Genomic DNA, 25,046 nt, shown 5'->3' with positions numbered 1-25,046 from the left:
ACTGCTTGATGCATAGAAAACCCACACATATGTCAGAGTGAAATAGTGTCGTAGTGAAATACTGAGAGTAGAGGAGACACACAAGAATGCTTTTTTTTCTTTACATCTAACAACGATTAAAGAACAGTAAATGCCAATACTTTATAAACCTCCCAATGTATCGTTAAAAGATAAACTGAGGCATAGTAACATTTTTTTAAAAGCTTCAGAACACATCTTTAAAATTTTGAGAACACATCAACTCAAATCAAACAGTGTCAAATTGGAAGAGGTTAGGAGTACTCCACAGACATGAGATAGGGGCAGGATTTTTAGAGAAGATGCAGAAGCAAAGTGAGGAAATTATTTAATTGGATATCTTAAGTGGTTGTATTATCTGGGAAGCCTAATTGGCTATTTGTGATTGGTTGTTCTTAATCTTGAGGTATTTATAGGAATTGACTCTGGTTTAGGTTTTAGTTTGGTTAATTAGGCTACCAAGTCATTAGTGCCACTTCATTTGCTATGGCACAAACTCCTCCTTATTCAGACAACAAGTAATCTAAAGCAAATCTATTATCTAAAACTACCAAAGCAGGCACCTGGGTGGCTCAGTCAGTTAAGTGTCTGCCTTCAGCTCAGGCCATGATCCTGGGGTCCTGGGATTAAGTCCTGCAGCAGGGGGCACCTGGGAGGCTCAGTGGTTGAGCATCTACCTTTGGCTCAGGTCCTGATCCCGGGCTCCTGGGATCGAGTCCTGCCTCGGACTCCCCACAAGAAGCCTGCTTCTCCCTCTGCCTATGTCTCTGCCTCTTTCTGTGTGTCTCTCATGAATAAATAAAATCTTTTAAAAAAAAGTCCTGCACCAGGCTCCTTGCTCAGCGGAGAGCCTGCTTCTCCCTCTGCCTGCGTTCTCTCTCTGACAAATAAATAAAATAAAATCTTAAAAAAAGAGGTATTAAAAAATAAAATAATATCTTGATCCATGATATTGGGAGAGTTGTCCACCTCAAGATGCCATGTGCTTCTGCGGAGAACTTCCCTAGTTAATTTTAGATCTCCAGCTGGTGTGCAATTGAAAAAGTCTAGAGATACCCTATTTATTTATTTAATTTTATTTGTTTGAGAGAGAGAGTGTGGGGAGAGAGAGAGGAAGAGGGATAGAATCCCAAGCAGACTGCACATTGAGTGCACAGTCCTCCACTGGGGTGAATCTCATGACCCTGGGATCACAACCTGAGCCAAGCCCAATATTCAGCCGCTTAACCAACTGAGTGACCACGAAGCTCCTGGAAGAGACCTTTTTAATTGGGAAATGTTGACCTAAGGTTCAAAGCCCTGAAGTTGGTGCCATGTGGGTAGTGAAGAAGACCTAGTATGATCTCTTTCAACAAGAATCCAGGGCACTCTGTTCTTAGTGATTCCAGGTCAGAAAGATGGGAGAAAGTTGTAAACATTAGTTTGGTGAACTGTAGCCAGATATTTAGAAAAATTAGAAAAACTCATCATTTAGTCAGTTTACAGATTGATAACAAAACCTCAAAAAAGATAAACAAAACTAGAATCTAATATTCACAAAAATGTTATAGTTTTCTATGAAACAAAACTTTTCTCTCTACATTTGCCAATATTTCTAGGAAACATAATCACAGAATAATTTGTTTCAAAAATAAGTCTAGTCTTATTAAAATTGGCCTGATTATTTATAGAAGTACAGCAAGAATAGTGATTGACCATATAGGCTATTTTTAAGTCTCCCTGCTAAAACTATTTATAAGGAACTTCAGGGGCACCTGGGTGGCTCAGTTGGGTAAATGTCTGCCTATAGCTCAGGTCATGATCTCAAGGTCCTGGAATGAAGCCCCGCATCAGGCTCCCTGGCCAACAGGGAGTCTGCTTCTCCTATGCTCTGCTCATGCTCACTCACTCTCTCTCTCTCTCTCTCTCTCTCTCTTTTAAATAAATAAATAAATAAAAACTTAAAAATAATGAATCTCAGATTGGACTTTTTAAAAAGTTCTTATTTAAATTCCAGTTAGTTAACATACAGTGTAATACTAGTTTCAGCTGTACAATATAGTGATTCAACACTTCCATACAACACACAAGTGCTCTCTTTAATACCTATCACCTATTTAACCCATTCCCCCACCCACATTCCCTCTGGCAACCACCAGTTTGTTCTCTATAGTTAAGAGTCTGTTTCTTGGTTTGCCTCTCCTTTTCTCCCTTTGCTCGTTTATTTCTTAAATTCCACATATAAGTGAAATCATATGGTATTTGTGTTTCTCTGACTTATTTCGCTTAACATAATACTCTCTAGCTTCATCCATGACATTGCAAATGGCAAGATTTCATTCTTTTTTATGGCTAATATTCCACTGTATATGTATTACCGTATCTTCTTTATCCATTCATTAGTTGATGGACACTTGAGTTGTTTTCATAATTTGGCTGTTGTAGATAATGCTGCTATAAATATCAGGGTGCGTGTATCCCTTGAATTAGTATTCTTGTATTCTTTGGGTAAATATCTAATAGTGCAATTGCTGGATCAGATTGAACTTTTAAAAGCCTCTCAAGGTTAGAAAGCCAAACCAAGTATTTGCCAGATGTCATCTGAAATAACCTATAGATTTGGGTGAATTCCTCTCTTCCCTAAAGGTCCCTTAAATATCCTGGTATTTCTGGGGCCTCAAGGTGTGATCTTTATTACCGGATATAGCTGGGAACCCTGTAAGGAAGGTATCAGGCAGTCTTTCCAAGGGGCTTTATTGGGTCCATAAAGTCAATCTTAGTTTCTTAAAGCTGTCTGGTCATATCTGGTTTTTTGAAGCTGTTTGGTCATATCTGGTTTTATGCAGATCATTCTCAACTATGACATTCTAGTCAAAGCCTTGGTAATATAACCAATGTTTTCAATTGTGTCCTGTTACAAGGAAAACAGATTTTTGTTGAACGTATGCAAGTTGTTTTATTGCCACAGAAGTAAAACAAAACAAAACAAAACACAAAAAACCCACTAAGCATTTCCAATTTCTGGAAGGATCAGTCAAGTAGGGAGAAAAGATAAATATTTTTATTTTGTTTATAAAAGAATAATTTACCAAATTATGGAGCTTAAAAGAAAATATAAAAATCTGGAAAACAAAACATTAAAGAACCAGAATTGTTTCAAACAAAAAGTCATAAAAATTATAATCATCCTCACCAGCTCATTAAATACCATGTTAATTCTTGTTCTACTTGGATCTAATTTTTCCATTAGAGTCTAGAAATTCTTATCTAGTTAGTGGTATGATGTTACAATGATCAGAACAATGTATTCTAGAGTACTTGTCAGAGTCCTATCCTGAATCTCTCTGAGGATGAAACACTTCTGCAAAAGCATCAGAGTAAAATAATAATTGTCTGCAAATGATAAAATGACTTAAAAAATGACTGTGGTCAAAGATCTGATGAGAGTTTATTTGAAAAGGAAATTTAGTTTTTTCTGTGGCATATGGCAATTTAAGATAAAAACTGAACAATGACCATATTGACAAATTTCTATGAACTTCAAACAATTCTAGAATATTTATAATAGTTTTATATATATATATATATACATATATATATATACATATATATATATATATGACACCTAAGAAGGCTTATCATCCCTTCTTATTTGGCAATGCTGTCCATGTAACTTAACATACCAAATAAGCCTAATTAGTTTAACATCTCTCTTTTACAAGATGAGAGAAAAATATTTTGAGATTTTTCCAGGGACCTCTAGGAAATCTCAAAGTTAGCTTGAGGTAAAAAAGATTCTATTTAACATTTTATTTTGAAAAGTTGTCAGAAATGTAAAAATAGGGCAGCCCGGGTGGCTCAAGCGGTTTAGTGCCGCCTTCGGCCCAGGGCTTGATCCTGGAGACCTGGGATCGAGTCCCACGTCGGGCTCCTTGCATGGCGCCTGCTTCTCCCTCTGCCTGTGTCTCTGCTTCTTTCTCTCCTCTCTGTGCATTCTCAGAAATAAATAAAATCTTTAAAAAATTAATGTAAAAATATTTGAACATTTTATTAAATAGGATTACAGATCATTATGAAACCATATTTATTTATTTAATCAAAGTGACAATAGGAGATTTCCAAGGCAAATACAGAAGGTTACAATGTAAAAATAAAATATAATTCTTTTTCATATTGAGAAGACTCAGTTCTCTCCTGTAATCAAAGACCTTGATAAAGACAACAGAAATTATTTTGGCAAGACAAAATCTTTGCTTCCCAGGCAGGTTACCCAAAAGGTAAAGAAAAACATTTCACAATCTCTTATCAAGAGCCAACCAATAGTCCAGAAAACTTTATCTTTTTGACAGAGAGAAAAACAAACTCTAATTTTGCACCAGTGTACTTTTGATATTAAGGCTCATTCTTTAAAAACCTATAAATAAATCTATTCTAATCTTAGCCAGCTTGACCACACATAAAATTTGTTTCTCAAGATTCCTTTTGCACAAACCTATCCATTCAGTTTTTGTCCTGTATTTTCCTCTTTCTCATTCTGGAACCACCAGTCATTCTACTTTAGGACAAAATTACTCTCTTTTTCCCTTAGCAAAAACAAGTCCTTCATACCTTTCCTTAATCAAAAAACATACCCTATATTATGCTAAGTGAAATAAATAAGTCAGAGAAAAAGTCAAATACCAAATGATTTTGATGAAGTTTTGGAATATAGGTGAGGTTTGGTGGGGTGAGGTCCAGAGCCAACGACCAAGAAAGAATTCTTGAGATGTCTTTGGTGCAAAATTGTGGTTTTATTAAAGCACAGGGACAAGACCTGTGGACAGGAAAAGCTACTGCCCTGGGCCTGTGAGGGGTGGCTGATTATAAACCTGGGAGTTGGGAGGGGTTTGAGGATAGTGTACTGTGTAAGGAATTTTGGAAGCAAGGTTTCCAGGACATTGAGGGGGCTAGCTATTGTTGGGAAAAGGAAACTTATTACCATCTAATAAAACCTGAGTCATTAGACCCTTCAGATATATATCAGTGGGCCATGTGCTTGGAGGATGTTTGCCAACATGTATCTTGGTGGTTTAGAGATAAAGGGAAATTTCTAAAGGAATTTTTATGTGTTAAAGTAGACTTACAGAAAAAAAAATAAAGTAGACTTACAGGATCCTGGAGGTCAAGCTAAGATTGCCTTTTGCCCTTAGCAAAGTATTAACATTGTAGAGGAATGTCCCTTTGCCCATTTCAAGAACTTATCAATGTGCTGCCCACCCCCCCCAGGGCTCCTGCTTTGTCCTCAGCTAGTCCTCTGTTCCCCCATCAATTTCACTTGTATGTAGAATTTAAGAAACAAAAAAGATGAACTTAAGGGAAGGGAAGGAAAAATAAGAATAGAGAGGGAGGCAAATCAGAAGAGACTCTTAACTATTGGAAACAGAGTTGCTAGAGGGGAGGTGGAAGGGGGGATGGGGTAAATGGGTGATGGGCATTAAGGAAGGCACTTGATATAATGGGCACTGGGTGTCATATGCAACTTATGAATCCATAAATTCTATCCCCAATATTAATAATACACTATATGTTAACTAAATTGAATTCAAATAAAAAAATTTTTTTAAGATTTTATTTATTTATTCATGAGAGACACAGATAGAGAGGCAGAGACATAGGCAGAGAGAGGAGCAGGCTTCCTACAGGGAAGAGATCTATCCTAGGACCCCGGGATCACGACCTGAGCCAAAGGCAGATGCTCAACCACTGAGCCACCCAGATGACCTGAATTTAAATAAAAAATTTTAAAAACACTCTATTTTCCTTACTTACTTTTCATACATAGTTGTTTCCTTTCACCCTTAATATTTCTAGTAGTTTTAATTGACATATATTGATTAGCATTCTTAATCCTTAGAAATTATAATTTCTTTTTTTAGTAATTTTTAAAATATTTTTACTTATTTGAAAGAGCAAGAGAGAGAGCACGAGCGGGAGGAGGGTTAGAGAGAGAGGCAGAGTACCCACTGAACAGGGAGCCTGATGTGGGGCTCAATCCCAGGACCCCTAGATCATAACCTGAGTGCAAAGCATATGCTTAACCAACTGAGCTAGCTAAGTGCCCCAGGAATTTCTAATAAAAATTAAGAAGTAAGCAATTGTGGACTGCTTATTACACTAACATTGTATGGATTGGGAAGTTTATAAATATATTTCATAATTTCTAGACATGTATTCTTCCTCATAGTAAATTTTTCAATATGATTATGATTACAGTAATGATATAGAAGAGGGAGAAACATTTTCCAATTAATTCTGTGAGACTAGTAGCACTCTGATACCAAAACAAGACTAGATATAATAAAACTACAGACCAATACCTTTCATAAATTAGATGTAAAATCTTCAACAAATTACTAGCAAACTGAATCTAGCAATATATAAAAATTATTATACCCAATGACCAAGTGGAATTTATCCCAGAAATGTAAATTTAGTATAATGCACAAAAGTCAATACAAGTCACCATATTAACAGAATGAAAGCCAAAAACCACAAGATCATCTCAACAGATGCAGAAAAAATATTTGACAAAATCCAGCACCCTGTCATGTTAAAAATATTTAACAAACTAGGAATACAAAAGAACTTCAACTTCATAAAGGACATCTAACAAAAACATGCTGCTTACATCACACTTAAGGGAGAAAGACTAAAAATGTTCCTTATAAGAACAGAAACAAGATGAGGATGTCCTCTCTTGCCATTTCTACAGATTGTACTACAAATTATAGCCAGGGCAATTAGTCAAGAAAAAGAAATAAAAAAGCATCCAGGGCAGCCCCGGTGGCTCAGGTGGTTTAGCGCCACCTTCCGCCTAGGGCATGATGCTGGAGACCCAGAATCGAGTGGAAACCCACGTCAGGCTCCCTGCATGGAGCTTGCTTCTCCCTCTGCCTCTCTCTGTCTCTCGTGAATAAATAAAATCTTTATTTAAAAAATGCATCCAGTTAGGAAATAAGTAAAAGGATCCCTATTTGAAGAGAAAAATTAGAAAAACCCCAAATGTCTAACATAATCATATATGGCAAATCCTAAGGAACCCATTAAAAAAACTATTAGAATGAATATATTAGAGGAACACTGTGGCAGGATACAATATCAATATATAAAAGTCAATTGCATTTCTTTACATTAGAAATTAACAATCTGAAAGTGAATTTGAGAAAATAATTCCATTTACAGTGGCATCAAAAACAAAACAAAAAAACAAAACAAAACATTGTTTGGAATGTATCTAACAAAAGAAATGCCAGACTTACAAACTGAAAACACAAAATGTTGTTAAAAGAAAATAAAGAACTGTGCCTGGGTGGCTCAGTCAGTTAAGTATCCAACTCTTGATTTGGCTCAGGTCATGATCTCAGGGTGTGGGAGAGGGGTGGTGGGCACGGGGGTCACACGCTCAACGGGGAATCTGCCCAGGATTCTCTCTTTCCCCCTGCCCCTCAGGCTCTCCCACTCTCAAATAAATAAATCTTTTAAAAACTAAAACAATAAAGAAGACCTAAATGAAGGGAAATCCCATGTTCAAGGACTGAAAGACAGTATTGTTTAGATGGCAATATTCTCTAATTGATCTACGGGTTCAGTGCAATCTATCAAAATCCCATCTGGCTTCTATGTAGAAAATGACAAAATAATTACAAATTCATGGGACCCAGAACAGACAAAATAACCTAAGAAAAAATAACATTGGCTAGCTCACACTTCCTAATTTCAAAACTTATGACAAAATAACAGTAATTAAGATGGTGTGGTACTGCAATGAGGTACTACAGATATGTAGATCAATGAAAAAGAACCGAGAGCCTAAGAATAAGCCCTCATACTGAAGGTCAATTGTTTTTTTTTTAAAGATTTTATTTATTTATTTATTTATTTATTTATTTGATAGAGAGAGAGAGAGAACAAGTTGGGGAGGGGAGGGGAGGGGAGGGAGAGGGAAAAGCAGGTCAATTGGTGTTTGACAAATATGCCAAATAATTGAAGGGGAAAGAATAGTTTGAAACTAAAGTGGTGGGACAATTGGATAGCCACATGCCACAGATTTAATTTAGACCACTACATCACAGATACACAAAATTCGCTCAATCTGGGTCATAAGTATTTATATGAGAGCTAAAATGATAAAACTCTTAAAAAAATAGGAGGAAATCTTCATGACCTTGGGTTTAATAATGCTTAGTATGTGTGACAAAAATGGGATATATTAGACATTATCAAAATAAAAGAGTTTTGTGCTTGGGATGCCTGGGTGACTTAGTGGTTGCATCTGCCTTCAGCTCAGGTCATGATCCTGGTGTCTGGAATCGAGTCCCACATTGGGCTCCTTGTGGGGAGCCTGCTTCTCCCTCTGCCTATGTCTCTGCCTTTCTCTCTGTGTGTCTCTCATGAATAAATAAATAAAATCTTTAAAAAAAAAGTTTTGTGCTTCCAATAATACCATTAAGACAGTGAAAAGACAACCCAAAGAATGGGAAAGAGTACTTGCAAATCATATATTTGATAAAGAACTAATTTCCAGAATATATAAAGAACTCTGAAAAAAAAAAAAAAAGAACTCTGGAAATTCAACCATAAGAAGACAAATGACACAATTTAAAAACGGGCAAATTATTTGAATAGACATTTCTCCAAAGACATATAGATAACTCATAGGTACATTAAAAAAAAGCTCAATATCATTAATCATTAGGGAAATGCAAATCAGAACCAAAAGGAGATTACAATTCATTTACAACATGATGGCAAAATGAAAAGTTTTGGCAAGGATGATGAGAAACTGGATCCCTTAAACATTGCTGATGGGAATGTAAAATGCTGCACCCAATTTAGAAGACAGATTGGTAATACTTCAAAATGTTAAACATAGACTTATCATATGACCCAGCAATTCTAGTCCTTGGTATATACCCCAGAAAAATAAAAATATATGGTTACATAAAACTTGAACACAACTGTTCATAGCAGCATTGTTTATAACAGCCAAGAGAAAAATTAGAAAAACCGCAAATGTCTATCAATTGATGAGTGGATTAAATATATGGTATATCATATAATAGAATATATTTGACAATAAAAGGAAGAAGTACTGATACATGCTACCACATGGATAAACCCTGAAAACAATATGCTAGTGAAAGAAGTCAGTCACAAAAAGCCCTGTATTATATTATTCAATTTCTAAGAAATTGCCATATCAGCAAATCTGTAGAGATAGAAAGTAGATTAGTGGTTGCTTGGGGCTGGCAGTAGGGTAGTGAAAGAAAATGATCGGTGATGAATACCAGGTTTCTTTTTGGAATAATAAAAATGTTCTTTTTAAATATTTTATTTATTTATTTGACAGAGAGAGCACAAGAGCACAAGCAGGGGAGCAGCAGAGGGAAAGAGAGAGCAGCAGGCTCCCCACTGAGCAGAGGGCCCAAGGATGCAGAGCTGCAAGGCTCTATCCCATCATGACCTGAGCTGAAGGCAGATACTTAACCAACTGAGCCACTCAGGTGCCCTGAGAAAATAAATACATTCTAAAATTAGATCAGATGATGGTTGCTAACCCTATGGATACACTGAAAACCACTGATTTGCACACTTTACATGAGTGAATTATACAGCATATAAACTATATCTCAAGCACACAGTTAATGAGAAATGATTATACAATAAAAATAACAATGTACTGTGTACTTATATGTAGAAGTAAAAATAAGACAATAGAGAAAAGGATGAGGGGGGGAATACATGGTTGTAAACTTCTTCCATTATCCATGAAGTCATATAATATTATTTGAAGGTATATTTTGTGTTAATATAAAATAAACACTGCAAACTCCAGAGCCATGGCTCAGGTATTTTATCTGGGGGTAGAAGCAGGCTGTCTAACAGAGAACTTTAAATCTCTTCCCAAAAGAGATGACTTCATTTGCAACAGTGTGTGGAGATCAAGCCTAAAGCTGACTCACAGGCCCCTAGATATCTTCAGAATGGGGCTGGTCACCAGAAAGACCAAACAAATTATTAAAAGGTTGGAACGTTCAGTCCTACCTCCCCACTTCCTTGGGAGAAGGGCTAGAGATTGAATTCAATTACCAATGACCAATGATTTATTCAATCATGCCTACATAATGAAATATCCACAAACTTCCCTAAATGACAGGGTCTGGGGAGCTTCCAGGTTGGTGAACACATCAATGTGCTGGGAAATGGTGTGCTTGGAGAGGGCATGGAAATCCTGCACCACTCCCTACTCCCCAATACCTCGTCCTCTCTTTCTCTTCCCTTTAGCTGTTTCAGAGTTGTACCCTTTAAAATAAACCAGTACCAGCAACTAAAGCACTTTCTTGAGATCTGTGAGTTGTTCTAGTAAGTACTGAAATTGAAGAGGGGGTCATGGGAATCTACAAATTTGTAGTTGGCTGGGCAGAAGTGTGGGTAGCCTGGGCACCCCATTTATGGCTAGTGTCTAAAGTGGGGGCATTCTTACAAAATTGAGCCCCTAACCTATGAGGTCTGCGCTTAATGGTGACTTCGTGCCAGAACTGGATTGAATTGTAGGAAAGTCAGTTGGTGTTGAAGAATCAGAGAATCCGTTAGTGTTGAAAAACACATTGCCTTTGGTGTCAGAAGTAGTGCCAGGTAACACCACACATGGTGAAAAGCAATTGAGAGGACATGGTAGATTCATTGGAGATAGAGACTAAACTGTAGGTCAGCTCATTTACCAGAGAAAACCTGTGAAAGAGAGAGCTAAGAGAAGACCTGGAAGCAGAACTAATCTCAGTCTGTAGAACAATTTATGCCTCAGGGCATTGTTGAAAACAATAGTGCAATCAGCACACAATTAGTGGTGCTTGACAGGTTTGTGTGGTCAGGGAAATAGACAAAGAGAGCCCTGTGAAAACCACTGTCATCCCACGGTGACTGTGAGCATACCTTAAACTATGCCCACTAAGGAACAATGTTAGAGATTTCACACTGTGTGGACACAGGCATTATTTGTTTAGCTACTAGCTGAATTATCTAAGATAAGTTATCAAATAATCCAGCTAGCCACTAAACAAACATAAAAAATAACCAAAAAAAAAAAAAAGCCCCAAATGGGGAGAAGGAGGAGCCGATATCCAGAGTTGCTACAACATATTATCTAAAATGTCCAGTTTCCAACAAAATATTATGAGATCTACAAAGAAACAGGAAAGTATGACCCATATATCAGAAAAAAAGTAGGCAACAGAAACTGCCTGTAAGAGTGACCAGATATCATATTTTAAAAGACTTTAAAGTAGCCACTAAGGGGTGCCTGGTTGGCTCAGTGGTGGGGTATCTGCCTTTGGCTCAGGTGTGATCCCAGGGTCCTGGGATGAGTCTCGCATTGGGCTCCCCGTCAGGAGCCTGCTTCTTCCTCTGTCTTTGCCTCTCTCTCTCTGTCTGAATAAATAAATAAATGAATAAATAAATAAATAAAATATTTAAAAAATAAAGTAGCCACTATAAATGTGATTCCAGATTGAAGAAGAAAGGAAGATATGATGACAATGTGTAATCAAATATAGAATATCAATAAAATTATTTTTTAAATAAGTACAAGTGGAAATTCAGGAATTAAAACATACAATGACTGAAGTGAAAAATTCAACAGTATATTTGAACTGGAAGAGTAAATAGTGACTTTGAAGATAGACTGATAGAGATTAAGCAATCTGAACAACAGACAGAAAAGGGCTGAAGAAAAATGTACAAAGCCTCAGAGAAATGTGACATACAATTAAGTGCTATATTGGCTAAGAAAATGACTCCCAATGGTAACTCAAATCCCTAGGAACCAAGTGAAGAGATCCAGAAATTATATATAAGGTTAACACAAAAAAAGTTATCAATATATACTTGCTTTCTTTTCTTCTTTGTGAGTCTTTAAAATATATAAAATTACACAAAGTAATAATTATAACAGTGTATTGTTGGGTTTACAAGATGTATAGGTGTATTATACATAACAATAAAATCAGTGGAATACAGTTACATGGAAGTAATATTTCCAGATCTCACTAGAATTAAATTAGTATAAATCTGAAGCTGATTTTGATAATTTGATATGTATATGGTAAGCACAACAGCAAACACTAAAGACAACATATATATATATATAAATCATTAATAAAACTAAAATGCAACATTAGAAAGCATTCACTTAATGCAAAAGAAGAATAAAGGGACAAAAAGGTATGTGACATATAGATAACAAAAAGTAAAATTGCAGATGTAAATTCAACTATTTAACTGATAATGAAGTATGATTGAACTATCAAAAAAAAAAGGCAGCGTTGTCAGATTGAATATAAAAAACCCGAAACCTAGTAATATGCTATTTACAGGAGGCACATTTTAAATTAAAAAATATAAATAGATTGAAAGTAAAAGGATAAAAATGATATACAAACAGCAACCACAAGTAAGCTAGAGTAGCTATAGTAATAATCAGACAAAATAGACTTTATTTTTTTTATTTTTTTATTTTTTTTATTTTTATTTATTTATGATAGTCACAGAGAGAGAGAGAGAGAGAGAGGCAGAGACATAGGCAGAGGGAGAAGCAGGCTTCATGCACCGAGAGCCCGATGTGGGACTCGATCCCGGGTCTCCAGGATCGCGCCCTGGGCCAAAGGCAGGCACTAAACCGCTGCGCCACCCAAGGATCCCCCCAAAATAGACTTTAGAACAAAAAATTTTTATAGAGATGTATAATAATAATAAATGAGATGTATAATAATAATAAAAGGATCAATATATTAGAAAGCTATAATAGCTATAAATATATATGCACTTAATAGAGACCATCAAAATACATGAAGAAAAACTGACAAAAATGAAGGGAGAAATAGACAATTCAATGATAAAAATTGGAAACTTTCAATTTTTATTTTATTTTTTTAAAGATTTTATTTATTTATTTATTTGACAGAGAAAGAGAGAGAGTACAAGCAGGGGGAATGGTAGGGAGGGGGAGAAGCAGCCTCCCCATGGAGCTGGGAGCTTGATGCAGGACACCATCCCAGGACCCCAGAAACATGACCTGAGCAGAAGGCAGATGCTTAACCCATTGAGCCACCCATTCACCTGACTTTCAACTTTTAATAATGGATAAAACAATTAGGCAGAAGATCAACAAGAAAATAGAAGACTTGGGGCTCATGGCTGGCTAAGGTGATAGAGCATAAGACTCTTGATCTCAGGGTCATGAGGTCAAAGTCACATTGAGGGCAGAGATTACTTTTTAAAAAAGAAAATAGAAGACTTAAAAAAAGACTTTATTTATTTGACAGAGAGAGACACACACAATGAGTGCAAAGCAGGGGGAGCTACCCACTGATCAGGGAGCCTGATGCAGGGCCTGGGATCATGACCTGAGCCAAAGGCAGTTGCTCAACTGACTGAGCCACCCAGCTGCCCTGAAAATAGAAGACTTGAACAACATTATAAACCAACTAGAACTAATCACCATCTATAGAATACCCCACCCACTAGTAAGAGGATATATATTCTTCTCAAGTGCACATGGAACAACATACTCCAGAATAGACCATATGCTAGGCAACAAAACAAACCACCATAAATTTGAAAGATTAGAAATAATACTAAGTATGTTTTCTGCTAATACAGAATAAAAGTAGAAACAAAAACAGAATGAAATTTAGGAAAATCACAAATATGTGGAAATTAAACAACTACTCCTAAATAACTAATGTGTCAAAGAAGAAATCAAAAGGGAAATTACAAAATATATTGAGATGAATGCAACTGAAGATACAATATGCCAAAACTTATGGGATGCCTCCAAAGCATGCTTAGATGAACATTTATTGCTGTAAATACCTATTAAAAAAAAGAAAACGGTGTCTGGGTGGCTCAGTTAGTTAAGCATCTGACTTCAGCTCAGGTCACAATCTCAGAGTCCTAGGATCAAGCGCCACATCAGGATCCATGCTCAGTGGAAAGTCTGCTTGTCCCTCTGTCCCTCACCCACTCATGTGCATGCACTCTCTCTCTCTCTCACTCACTCACTCTCTCTTTCTCAAATAAATAAATAAAATCTTAAAGAAAAAGAAATATCGGGCAGCCCGGGTGGCTCAGCGGTTTAGTGCCGCCTTCAGCCCAGGGTGTAATCCTGGAGACCCAGGATCCAGTCCCACGTCGGGCTCCCTGCATGGAGCTTGCTTCTTCCTCTGCCTGTGTGTGTCTCTGCCTGCCTCTCTCTCTCTCTCTCTCTCTCTCTCTCTCCCTCTCTCTCTCTCTCTCTGGGTCTCTCATGAATAAATAAATAAAATAGTAAAAAAAAAAGAAAAAGAAATATCTTGGGCACCTGATCTTCAAGTGTCTGCCTTTGGTGCAGGTCATAATCCAAGGTTCCTGAGATCAAGTCTTGCATTGGGCTTCCTGCTCTGTTGGGAGCCTGCTTCTCCCTCTCCCTGTGCCTGCCACTCCCCCCACTTGTGCTCTCTCTCTCCATCAAATAAATAAAATATTTTAAAAGAAGAGAACCAGGACACCTAGGTGGCTCAGCAGTTGAGTGCCTGCCTTTGGCTCAGGGTGTGATTTCAGATTCCTGGGTTCAAGTCACACATCGGGCTCCTTGCATGGAGCCTGCTTCTTCCTCTTCCTGTGTTTCTGCCTCTTTCTCTGTGTGTCTCTCATGAATAAATAAATAAAATCTTTTAAATAAAAAATTAAGAGAACCATCATAAATCAATAACCTAACCTTCTACCTTAAACACTCTGAAAAAGAGCAAACTAAACCTAAAGCAAATAGAAGGCAAGCATTAAAACTATAGTGAATAGAAGGAGGACATTAAAAAAGACTAGACAGATACTAATGAAACAAAGAATAGAAAAAAAAACAATAGAGAAAATCAATAGAACCAAAAACCGATTCTCTATAAATATCAACAAAATCGACAAACCTTTAGATTAATTACTCAGGGGAAAAAAGAAAGAAAGAAAACTCAAATTACTAGAGTCAGAAATGAAAGAGAGGACATCACTATTGACTTTATAGAAATAAAAGGACTATGAAGGAATACTATGAATGCCAATACATTAATTTAGATGACATGGACAAATTCTTAGAAAGACACAAACTACCAAAACGCACTCCAAATGAAATAGCAAATATGAACACACCTATAATAAGAGAATTAATTAGTAAACAAAAAGCTACTGATATGGAAAAGACTAGTTCCAGAATTCACTGGTGAATTCTAACAAACGTATAAAGACAAAAATGAGTACCACTGCTTCACAAACTTTTCCAAAAAAATAGAAGTGAATACCTCCCCACTTATTTTATGAGGCCACTATTATCCTGTTACCAAAACCATACAAAGATTTTCCGTGATGCATTGGAACAAGTAAATGGTGAGCATGTCAATTCTATGACTGCTAATTGCCAAGAGAGGCTATCCTTTTGGTTCCATTCAGAACTTACTTCCAACACAGAATACATTCTAAGAAACACAGATGACTAAGAAACCCAATCACATTCATTTTTGTAACTTCTCTGTATCTGCCAACCACTTATATTGAAAATGATAACAAAGAAGGAAAGGGAGGGGCATCTGTTTTGTTCAGTCAGAAGAGCCTGCAACTCTTGATCTCACGGTTCTGAGTTCAAGCCCCATGTTGGTTGTACAGAGTACATAAATTTAAAAAAATCTTTAAAACAGAAAAGCAACCCAGAGCTCCTTCTCCCTTCAGTCCTTTCAGAGAATGTGCATACATGCATGCATCAAGAAAAGAAATAAAAAGTTTAGTTTCGTGCATTTCCATTACTCTGGTAAGAAGCAAATACATATGCATATACAAACTATAAAAGATGAATTGTGCAATTTTGGTGATTCTGTATATGAGTCAAATGCTCTTGTGCTTGCATTTAAAACCGGCATTAGGGCAGCCCAAGTGGCTCAGTGGTTTAGCGCTGCCTTTGGCCCAGAGCGTGATCCTGGAGACCTGGGATCGAGCCCCGCGTCAGGCTCCCTGCATGGAGCCTGCTTCTCTCTCTGCCTGTGTCTCTGTGCCTGTCTCTCTCTCTCTCTCTCCTCTCATGAATAAATAAAATTTAAAAAAAAAACTGACATTAAAGAATACAATGATGAACTATAGAATTCTTAAAAAAAAAAAGACTTCATTTATATATTCATGAGAGACACACACAGAGAGGCAGAGACACAGGCAGAGGGAGAAGCAGGCTCCATGCAGGGAGCCTGATGCAGGAGTCAATCCCAGGACTCCGGGATCATGCCCTGAGCCAAAGGCAGACACTCAACCACTGAGCCACGTAGGCATCCCCAAAATTGTATATAATAAATACAAAGCACCATGTCAAGGTCAATATCCATGGTCATAAATCCTATTGACAGCATGTAGCCTTGATATGATGTGATGAAATCGTACTTTCTCTCCGTGATGTTCCTCCCCCAAACCCATAATTCCAGTGTAACCAAGAGAAAACCATTAGCCAAATCCCATTAGATATTGTAAATAGCATCAAAATCAGAGAAAGTCTGAGAAACTGTTATAGCCAAGGGGAGCCCAAGGAGATATGACAGCTAAAAGTAATGTGGCATTCTGGATGGGGCCCAGAAGTAGAAAAAGGGCATTAGGTAAAAAACAAAGGAAATTTTAATAAAGTATAAACTTCAACTAATGATAATATGTCAATATTGGTTCATTAGTTATAACAAATGTACCGTATTAATGTAAGGTGCTATTGGATGTGAATATATTGGAATTTTCTATATCTTCTTAATTTCTCTGCGAATCTAAAATTGTTCTAAAAAGTGAAATCTATTTAAAATAAAGGAAAAGTCAAAAGAGAGACCACAGGAGAAAGAAAAGCTTTATATTTTAGTCCCTTTAAAGGTATTTTTCCCTTGCTCTTTGAATAAGGGCCTCACAAATTATGTAGCCTACTGTGCCTCCACCCCAATCTCTGTCATCCAGACCTCAGACTGGGGTTGTTCTGGGCCCTTCTGAGAGTCCTGGAGGCCAAGAGTAAGGCTGTGAGTGTATATGTTGGGGCCCAGCAGGGAAGGCCAGCATAGGACAAGTTCTGAGCTCTGACCTTGTCTGGCTTCCGGGAAAAGCAGCAGCACACCCACAATCTGAAGAAGTCCCCACTGCTCCTCCTCACCATGGTAGGCAGCATTGAACTCCTAGCATCCTGGAGCTGGAAGGGACATCCTGCATTGTTGTACCATAACTCCTTCCTCCACCTTTTAAGGAGAAGAAGGACATGAACAGAGGCCTGAAGAGGGGTAGAAGTCTCCTAGGCCTCCAGAGCCCTCCAGCAAGTGACAGCCTGGGTCCTGCCCAGCCCAGGGCCTGGTACTGCCTCCCTCTGGCCCAAGTTGGATCTGCTTTCCCAGTCCCTGAGTGTTTCCCAGCATCTTGGGTTGCTACCCTACCTTTCCTCAGAGCCCCTTCCTTGTTTCTCTGAGCATAAGCAGAGAAGGGGGGGAGGGGAAGGGACGGAGATAGAGATAGAGATAGAGATAGAGATAGAGATAGTGAGAGAGAGAGAGAGAGAGAGAGAGAAGCCCCAGTTAGGATGAGGCCAGAAGCAGAAAAGAGAAGGCTCTTGTCATTGCACTTCCCACTTGGTTATTTCCCCTGGGGCAAGAGTAGGGGAGAGCCTGAGAGCTACAGGCTAGAAGGGGCCTGCTGCAATCCACAGCAGCTAGTCTTGAGACCAAAATACTGCTGTGGGTGTCATTAGGAAAGAATGCAGAGGCGAGGGGGAACCTCTGAGCTGGAGAGGGCATTACTCCTCAACTCCATGCAGACAGGCCCTGCAAAGTGAAACCAGACCTCCATGGAATCTGTGCTGTAGAGAGGCTCTGAGGGAGGGAGGCTGTGTTTCTGCCACAGAAGTGCAGCCTCACCAGAGAACAGGAATCCCAGAAACTCACCCTTGGCTTCCTCAGATTCCCCAGAGAAAGGCCATGCCCCTGGTGACTCCTGTCATGGCAGCAGCTGCCAGGGGCTGACTGCCCTCCCCCTTGCCTGCATGGCTGCCCTACCTGCTTTCTGATACCTTCAGCTCCTGCTACGCAAAAAGGCCTGTACTGTCCACCCTGGCTACATGTAAATGCGCCTAAAGCCCACTGACCAGGCGCAGTTTTATAAGGTTTTTAAAGGTTCCATCTCTTACATCATACTGCCAGGATTTCAATCCTATCTTGGCAACTACCATCTGCGTTTCCATCGGAACAATTTGTAATCTCCCAGAGTATTTATTATCTCACCTTTAAAATGGCATTTCTTGGACTTAACTCCTTTCTAGCAGTTGTGAGCCAAGCAACATGTCCTCATAGGACCCTATGTCAGCAGTATCAAATCAAATCCATAAGAAGGGTTATTTCATAGCACCCACCCCAACCACACACAAAGAGCAGACCACATTCCTTTGGAACAAATGGTTGCCACCATGGCAGAACCACCTTCACTCTATTTCCTATTGAGTGCCCTTCCTCTCAAGGAAACCAAAATCAGTTACTGTCAGACAGAGACTTAGAGCCAATGCAGACACTGTTTTCATTCTTCCTTCCGTTCCTCATTCTAGTTCTCTATACCTCCCTTGTCTGACCCCCATGTTTACCAAATCCTCAACAAGGTTTAATTTATACCAGTTGGGGAGCTTTCAGGGGCAACTGTGTCTTCTATCAGCAGCACTAGAAAGTAATCCCACCCTACAAAGTCACACTGAGAGAGGAAAGATGGGGTACTGGCCTGGCAGGGACACTCCTGGCTGCCAAACCCAACAGAGGAAAGTAATTTTTTCATTTGTAGTTAGATCTCCTTGCTGAATTTATCATCCTATTCAGTACTAATGGCATACTTTAAATTAATATTTTGTAGCTAATGTACTGAATGATAAAATTTGGATTCAAAGAATTAGAGAGTGAATCTAATAGACAACATTTAACTCAGAAAAACAGAAGTTTCTATATTTGGGATAAAATTAAAATCATTTACATATATACACCCTTATGTATTTTTGCAGCATCATTTACAATAGCCAAACTATGGAAGCAGCCCAAGTGTCCATCAATAGATTAATGGATAAAGAAGACATGGTGTGTGTGTGTGTGTATTATTCAGCCATAAAAAAAATTAGTTCTTGCCATTTGCAACATGGATGGAACTAGAGAGTATTATGCTAAGTGAAACAAGCCAGTCAGAGAAAGACAAATATCACATGATTTAATTCATATGTAGAACTTAAGAAACAAATGAACAAAGAAAAAAACATAAGCCAAAAAACACACTCTTAACTATAGAGAATAAACAAGGGGAAGTGGGTGAAGGGATGGTTGAAATAGGTGAAAGAGATTAAGAGTATATTTATCTTGATGAGCACTGAGTAATAGAATTGTTGAATCACTATGTTGTACAGCTGAAAGTAATTTTACACTGAATGTTTACTAAATTAGTCTTTTTTAAATTAAAGTCTTTTAAATTAAAATGATTTATGTAAGTTTATTAACAGGGATGTGTGGAACAGATTTGGGGGTGTCAGGTGATTGCAATTAAAGTGGATTCAACCATGTGATATGGCATCCACAAAATCTATGATCTTAGGATGCATCTACAGATGTATAATGGCTATCCTAGAATTAAGGTGTGATAAGACCACTCCATTCTACACTAGGCAGAACAGTCAGTATTTTCAGAGGCATTTACAAATTCAGGAACGTGTAGGATGGTGAGAGACTGTGATAAAGTATACCATATCAGAAAGAACTGAAATAACTGGGGAGGTTAAGCCTAAATAAGAAAATCTTGGTGAGAATATAATTGCTTAAGGATTAAATGAGACAGCATATTGAAAATGCTTAGCACAATAGCTGGCATAAGTGCTCAATCGTTAATTTTTTTAAAAATTAAAAAACAAAAATTAGTATTATTAGCATTAGGTCATACTATTATTATTATTATTATTACTATTTCTATTATAGTTAACGCTTATAGAGTGCTTTTTATGTACTGGCACCTTTCCAAGTCCTTTTACTATAGACTTATTTACTCATTTTACCAATCCCATGAGGTAGGTACTATCATGTATCCAATTTTGCAGATGAGGAAATTAATCCACAGAAAGTTCTAGTAGATTGCCCAGTGTGTCTCGCAGCTGGGAAGGGGAAAGAACTAGAATATTAACTCCGGCAGTGTCAGACTATCAAGGATAAAGGGCACTTTTGTTACTTTATTTTTGTTTCATACTACTCCAGAGGGCAGAACCAATACCAATATATGTAAACTACTGGGAGGCAGTTACCCGCTCAATAAAAGAAAAAAACTACTTTGGGAACACCTGGGTGGCTCAGTGGTTGAGCATATGCCTTTGGCTCAGGTTGTGAGCCTGGGGTCCTGGGATCAAGTCCCCCATCAAGCTCCTCACGGGGAGCCTGCTTCTCCCTCTGTGTATGTCTCTGCCTCTCTTTGCCTCTCATGATCACATGATCACGCTGTGAACTGAAGGCAGATGCTCAACCACTGAGCTACCCAGGCGTTCCTAAAAAATACATGAAATTTTTAAAAAGAAAAAACTACTCTGAATGATTAAAACTGAATGAAATTTCAATGTTGTCTTTTAAGGTAGTGAGTTCTCTATCACAGGATGTAAGGGGGGAAAAAAGGATAGAAATGAAGAAACAAATAAAATGGGGTCCTCTCTTGGAAAGAAACTATACAAGTGATGAAGCCAACCTTTGGTAAAAAGAATAAAGATGGTATAGTGAAACTTGGATTTTAAAAGACACACTGAAAAACTGAAAAGTAAAACAGTTAAGGAAAAGACACAAAAGTGAACTAATATTTGTCTTGCTGCTATCTCAACACAAAGTAAATTAGATGTTGGAGAAAAGTGATAGAAAGCTCTTAAAATAGGAAAATTCCCATATGAATTTCTGTTTGGAAACTTACTAGACAGCCTGGGTTTGAAAAAAAAAATCCCATAATCCTTACAGATCTGATAGCCACTAACCCTAAAAGTATAAAATACAGAGAGGACAGTTATAGTCTGCTCTCTGGAAGAAAAGACACCTGCATGAGAAAGTAGCATCCAGGCTGATATGAGTAGAGAAGATGCAGGCATGAGGTTGAAGATAATAAAACACCATTAGATCCAAACATACATACTTGTAATGACAATTGAGTATATTAATATGATTTTAATCCTGTTACTCAGTGTGTGGTCAACAGAATTAATGCATAGTTGGATATGAATATCTTCTGTACTGAATCTTTTGGGTACAGCCGTCCCAGGATCCAGGTATTTGCTGATTTAATGAATTAATATACACTTCCTTAACCAGCAACACCAAGAGGTGGCTGGTTAAGTAAGAATTTAGAGTACCAGAAAAATCTCTTTATTATGAATAACTACTGAAGAGCATATATATATACACAGAATACACATATGTATACATATATATGCTATATATGTGTGCATGTGTGTATACACACACACACATAATAATGTATATAGAGGTGCCTGGCTGCCTCAGTCAGTGGAGCATGTGACACTTGACCTTGAGATCATGAGTTCAAGCCTCATATGTGGTGCAGAGTTTACTTAATTTTTTAGAAAAATAGTGTGTATATATATACACACATATATAATAATGCCACACTCTCCACAAAAAAATGCTTCCATTACAGATAAGTTTTTAAATTATTTGTACTTAGATGGACAAATGTATAATTTGACTTACGAAAATCATGTTTTTAATTTACATACTTCACAAGCAAAGTTCTAGAACTGAATACTAATTTAGACTGGAGCCTCTATCTGTGATGCAAGTTTGGGGGGGCTCAAAAAAATCCTTAAAGTTGGGCAGCCCCGGTGGCTCAGCAGTTTAGCTCCGCCTCCAGCCCAGGGCCTGATCCTGGAGTCCCACGTCAGAGTCCTTGCATGGAGCCTACTTCTCCCTCTACCTGTGTCTCTGCCTATCTCATTAATAAACTGGAGGGTATTATGCTGAGTGAAATAAATAAAATCTTTTTAAAAAATCCTTAAAGTCATGGAAAAGTGAAAGCATATCATCCACAAAAGTGACAAGAGATGTAAATCATGTTCATAGAGCCTACATGGACACGATGGAGTTAGGGATGTGGATTAAAGCTGGGAAAGGTGGAATTCATTAGGGGAAAATAGTCAAATTTCAGTGCAGGATCTGGACTACAGGGGAAATATTGGACCTTGGTGGCTGACAACGGGAGAATATGGAATAAGGGAGAGAGGTGATATCAGAGTAAGCGGCAGAGAAGAAAAGGCAGTAACTCCCAAGACTGGATGCTGTCTCTGGTAACCAGGAAAAAGCAAATATAAACAAAGAGGTGAGTGACGATGCCTGATGTGTTATGAGCTAGGAAAACACTGGCAAGGCTGCAGCACGGCCGCCGGCGGTCAAAGTGGTAACTGGGGATCTGAGCTCGGCGGTGACGCGGGGCCCTCACGTGACCAGGAGCCTATGTCTGCCCAAGTCCCTCTCTCCTGGTCCTTTTTGCCTGTCCAGACACCGTCTGCCTACTGCCCTTTGGTCGAGGGGAAAAGCAGAAGGAAGTAAGTCCCCTCGGTCTTCTGAAATCGGTATGTGTCGGTGCTGCCCAGTAACCTCTGGGATCGGGATGGCAGAGAGTACCAGGCCTTTCCCTATATCCAGCCCCGCCCCGCCGCGCCCACATTTCGGTGCAGAAAATGGTGGTCTTGGGGTGAGGTGGAGAGATGAGTGGGGGGGGGGGCCTGGAAGACATAGATACCTAGAAACAGTTTCTAAGTAATCTTTGGCTTCCACTTGCCGCTTGGAAAAGAAATGACGAGCACTGCGGGGTGGTGGGGCACGGAGGACGAAGCTTAAGGTGGAGTATGGGGGAGGGGAAACAGAGGGGGCTGGCGTGGGAGCGGCGGCTAGTGTCCAGAAAGGGACGGTATGTCAGTCAGTCCTTCCCTCCTCCCCACTCCCCGCCCCCTACCCTGTCTTGGCGTCTGTCTGCAGGTCTGCAGGTCTGCAGGTCACAGGGGCGCGCCTGGAGAAGAGGGCGCCTAGAAAAAACCGCCAGGAGAGGTCCAGGTCGGGGAAGGGCTGGGCAGTGACCTGGGATGGGATACGTGGGAGGACGCTGATGGGAACCGAGTCGGCAGCACCGCCGGCGCGCCCCGCCCCTGCCACTGCGGGAGAGGCCTGTGGCAAGGCCTGCTGGGAAAATGGTGGGCTTTCGGAAAGGAGGGGGCGAGGGAGGCTGGGGGCTAGGGAGGCTGAGGGCAGGGTGGGACGCAGCGGGGTCTCCAGGGCCGGAGAGCCCCTCGACCAGCGTAGGGTGGGGGAACCTGGGCCTCGACTCGGGAAAAGGCAGGTATGAGAACCCGGGGCTGGGGTTTTGATGCAGCCGCCAAGTGTGTTGACTCGACTCTGCCTTGTCTTCTATGAATAACTGTAGATAAAGACCCCCCTCAACATGGAAAAATCCTGCAAAGAAAATGAAGAACAGCCACAGAGCGCACCCAAGACTGATGAGGAGCGGCCTCCTGTGGAGCACTCTCCTGAAAAGCAGTCTCCGGAGGAACCGTCTTCCGAGGAGCAGTCGTCGGAGGAGGAGTTCTTTCCCGAGGAGCTCCTTCCCGAGCTCCTTCCCGAGATGCTCGTGTCCGAAGAGCGCCCTCCTCAGGAGCGCCTTTCTAGAAGGGACCTTTTTGAGGAGCGCCCTCCCATGGAGCAGCCTCCTTGTGGAGTGGGAAAACATAAGCTAGAAGAAGGAAGCTTTAAAGAGAGGCTGGCTCGCTCTCGCCCGCAATTTAGAGGGGACATACATGGCAGAAATTTAAGCAATGAGGAGATGATAAAGGTAGCAGAGGAGATGGAAGAAATGAAAAGAGTACGGAACAAACTGATGGTCATGCATTGGAAGGCAAGACGGAACCGTCCTTATCCTATTTAATGTATTCGGCTTTAATTCTGTTTTGCCTGATACAAGTATTGCCACCTGAACGTTGCATTTTCTCGTATACCTTTCCCCATCTCATTTTTAACTTTTCGTGTGGCTTTAGTTTAGGTATTTCACTTGTAACTGGCATAAAATTGGGTTTTCCCCACCCACAAGCTGCAAGTCTCCCTTTTTCAATCATGAGTCTCACCCATTTGCATGAAAAGATGTACATTATATATTGTGAAGTGAAAAAAACAATTTTCAAAAAGTATATGTTGCATCTCATTTTTGTAAAAAATGTATATTTATATATTAATATGCAAAGAAAAAAGTATATACTTAAATGGCTTAACAGTGGCTATCTGTGCGGTAATAGGTGTTTTGGTTTGTTTTTTCATTTTTGCTTCATCAGAACTAATTTTTAAAGACAAACATGTTACTTTCATTGCAAAAAATATAATGGGAAAAACATAAAAACCTGTCAATCAGCTTATAAAGACAATGTGGCACTTAATAAATACTTGTCAGAACTTTAAAGAAAAGTAAATCTCATGTTTGTTTTTAAGTAGGCTCCATGCCCAGGATGGAACCCAATGGGAGCTTGAACTCAAGACCCTGAAATCAAGATCTAAGCTAAGATCAAGAGCTACATGCTTAATGGACTGAGCCACCCAGATGCCCTAATTCCATGATTCTTTTAAATATCACGCAGAGAAACAAACTTGGTACTTCTATTTAATAGTCACTATTTTCCCATTTAAAGAGGAATAATGTTTGACTTAAAAGCTGCTGTGGAGGGGATCCCTGGGTGGCTCAGCGGTTTGGCGCCTGCCTTTGGCCCAGGGCGTGATCCTGGAGTCCCAGGATCGAGTCCCATGTCGGGCTCCCGGAGTGGAGCCTGCTTTTCCCTTCTCCTGTGTCTCTGCCTCTCTCTCTCTCTATGTCTATCATAAATAAATGAATAAATCTTTAAAAAAAAAAAGCTGCTGTGGAGCCTAATAAAGTGAAGATCCTAGAGCTGCCTTGTTTCC

The 25,046-nt window shown here is 39.1% G+C and overlaps 1 protein-coding gene across 3 annotated transcripts; it reads left to right on the top strand.

The window, feature by feature from the left end:
- The first annotated feature begins 22,505 nt into the window (after positions 1-22,505).
- TCEAL1 (transcription elongation factor A like 1) lies at positions 22,506-24,562 on the top strand. 3 transcript variants are annotated; one of them, XM_077888581.1, is made up of 3 exons: positions 22,506-22,654; positions 23,088-23,162; positions 23,530-24,562. In XM_077888581.1, the coding sequence occupies exon 3, from the start codon at positions 23,548-23,550 to the stop codon at positions 24,025-24,027; it is 480 nt and encodes a 159-aa protein (XP_077744707.1). In that variant the 5' UTR covers positions 22,506-22,654; positions 23,088-23,162; positions 23,530-23,547; the 3' UTR covers positions 24,028-24,562. The 3 variants fall into 3 exon arrangements, with proteins under 3 accessions (XP_077744707.1, XP_077744705.1, XP_077744706.1); XM_077888579.1 differs by having other exon boundaries at positions 22,524-22,681; XM_077888580.1 differs by lacking the exon at positions 23,088-23,162 and having other exon boundaries at positions 22,525-22,681.
- The last annotated feature ends 484 nt before the right edge of the window (positions 24,563-25,046 follow it).

This window comes from Canis aureus, chromosome X (assembly GCF_053574225.1).
Source record: "Canis aureus isolate CA01 chromosome X, VMU_Caureus_v.1.0, whole genome shotgun sequence".
In the NCBI taxonomy this organism is placed as follows: domain Eukaryota; kingdom Metazoa; phylum Chordata; class Mammalia; order Carnivora; family Canidae; genus Canis; species Canis aureus.
The sequence above is the reverse complement of the archived record's forward strand: the minus strand, read 5'-3'. Positions and strand labels throughout refer to the sequence as shown.

What these genes read in the sequence shown, in the direction of transcription:
- TCEAL1 (XM_077888581.1), top strand. Translation starts at nt 23,548, where the DNA reads ATGGAAAAATCCTGCAAAGAAAATGAAGAACAGCCACAGAGCGCACCC.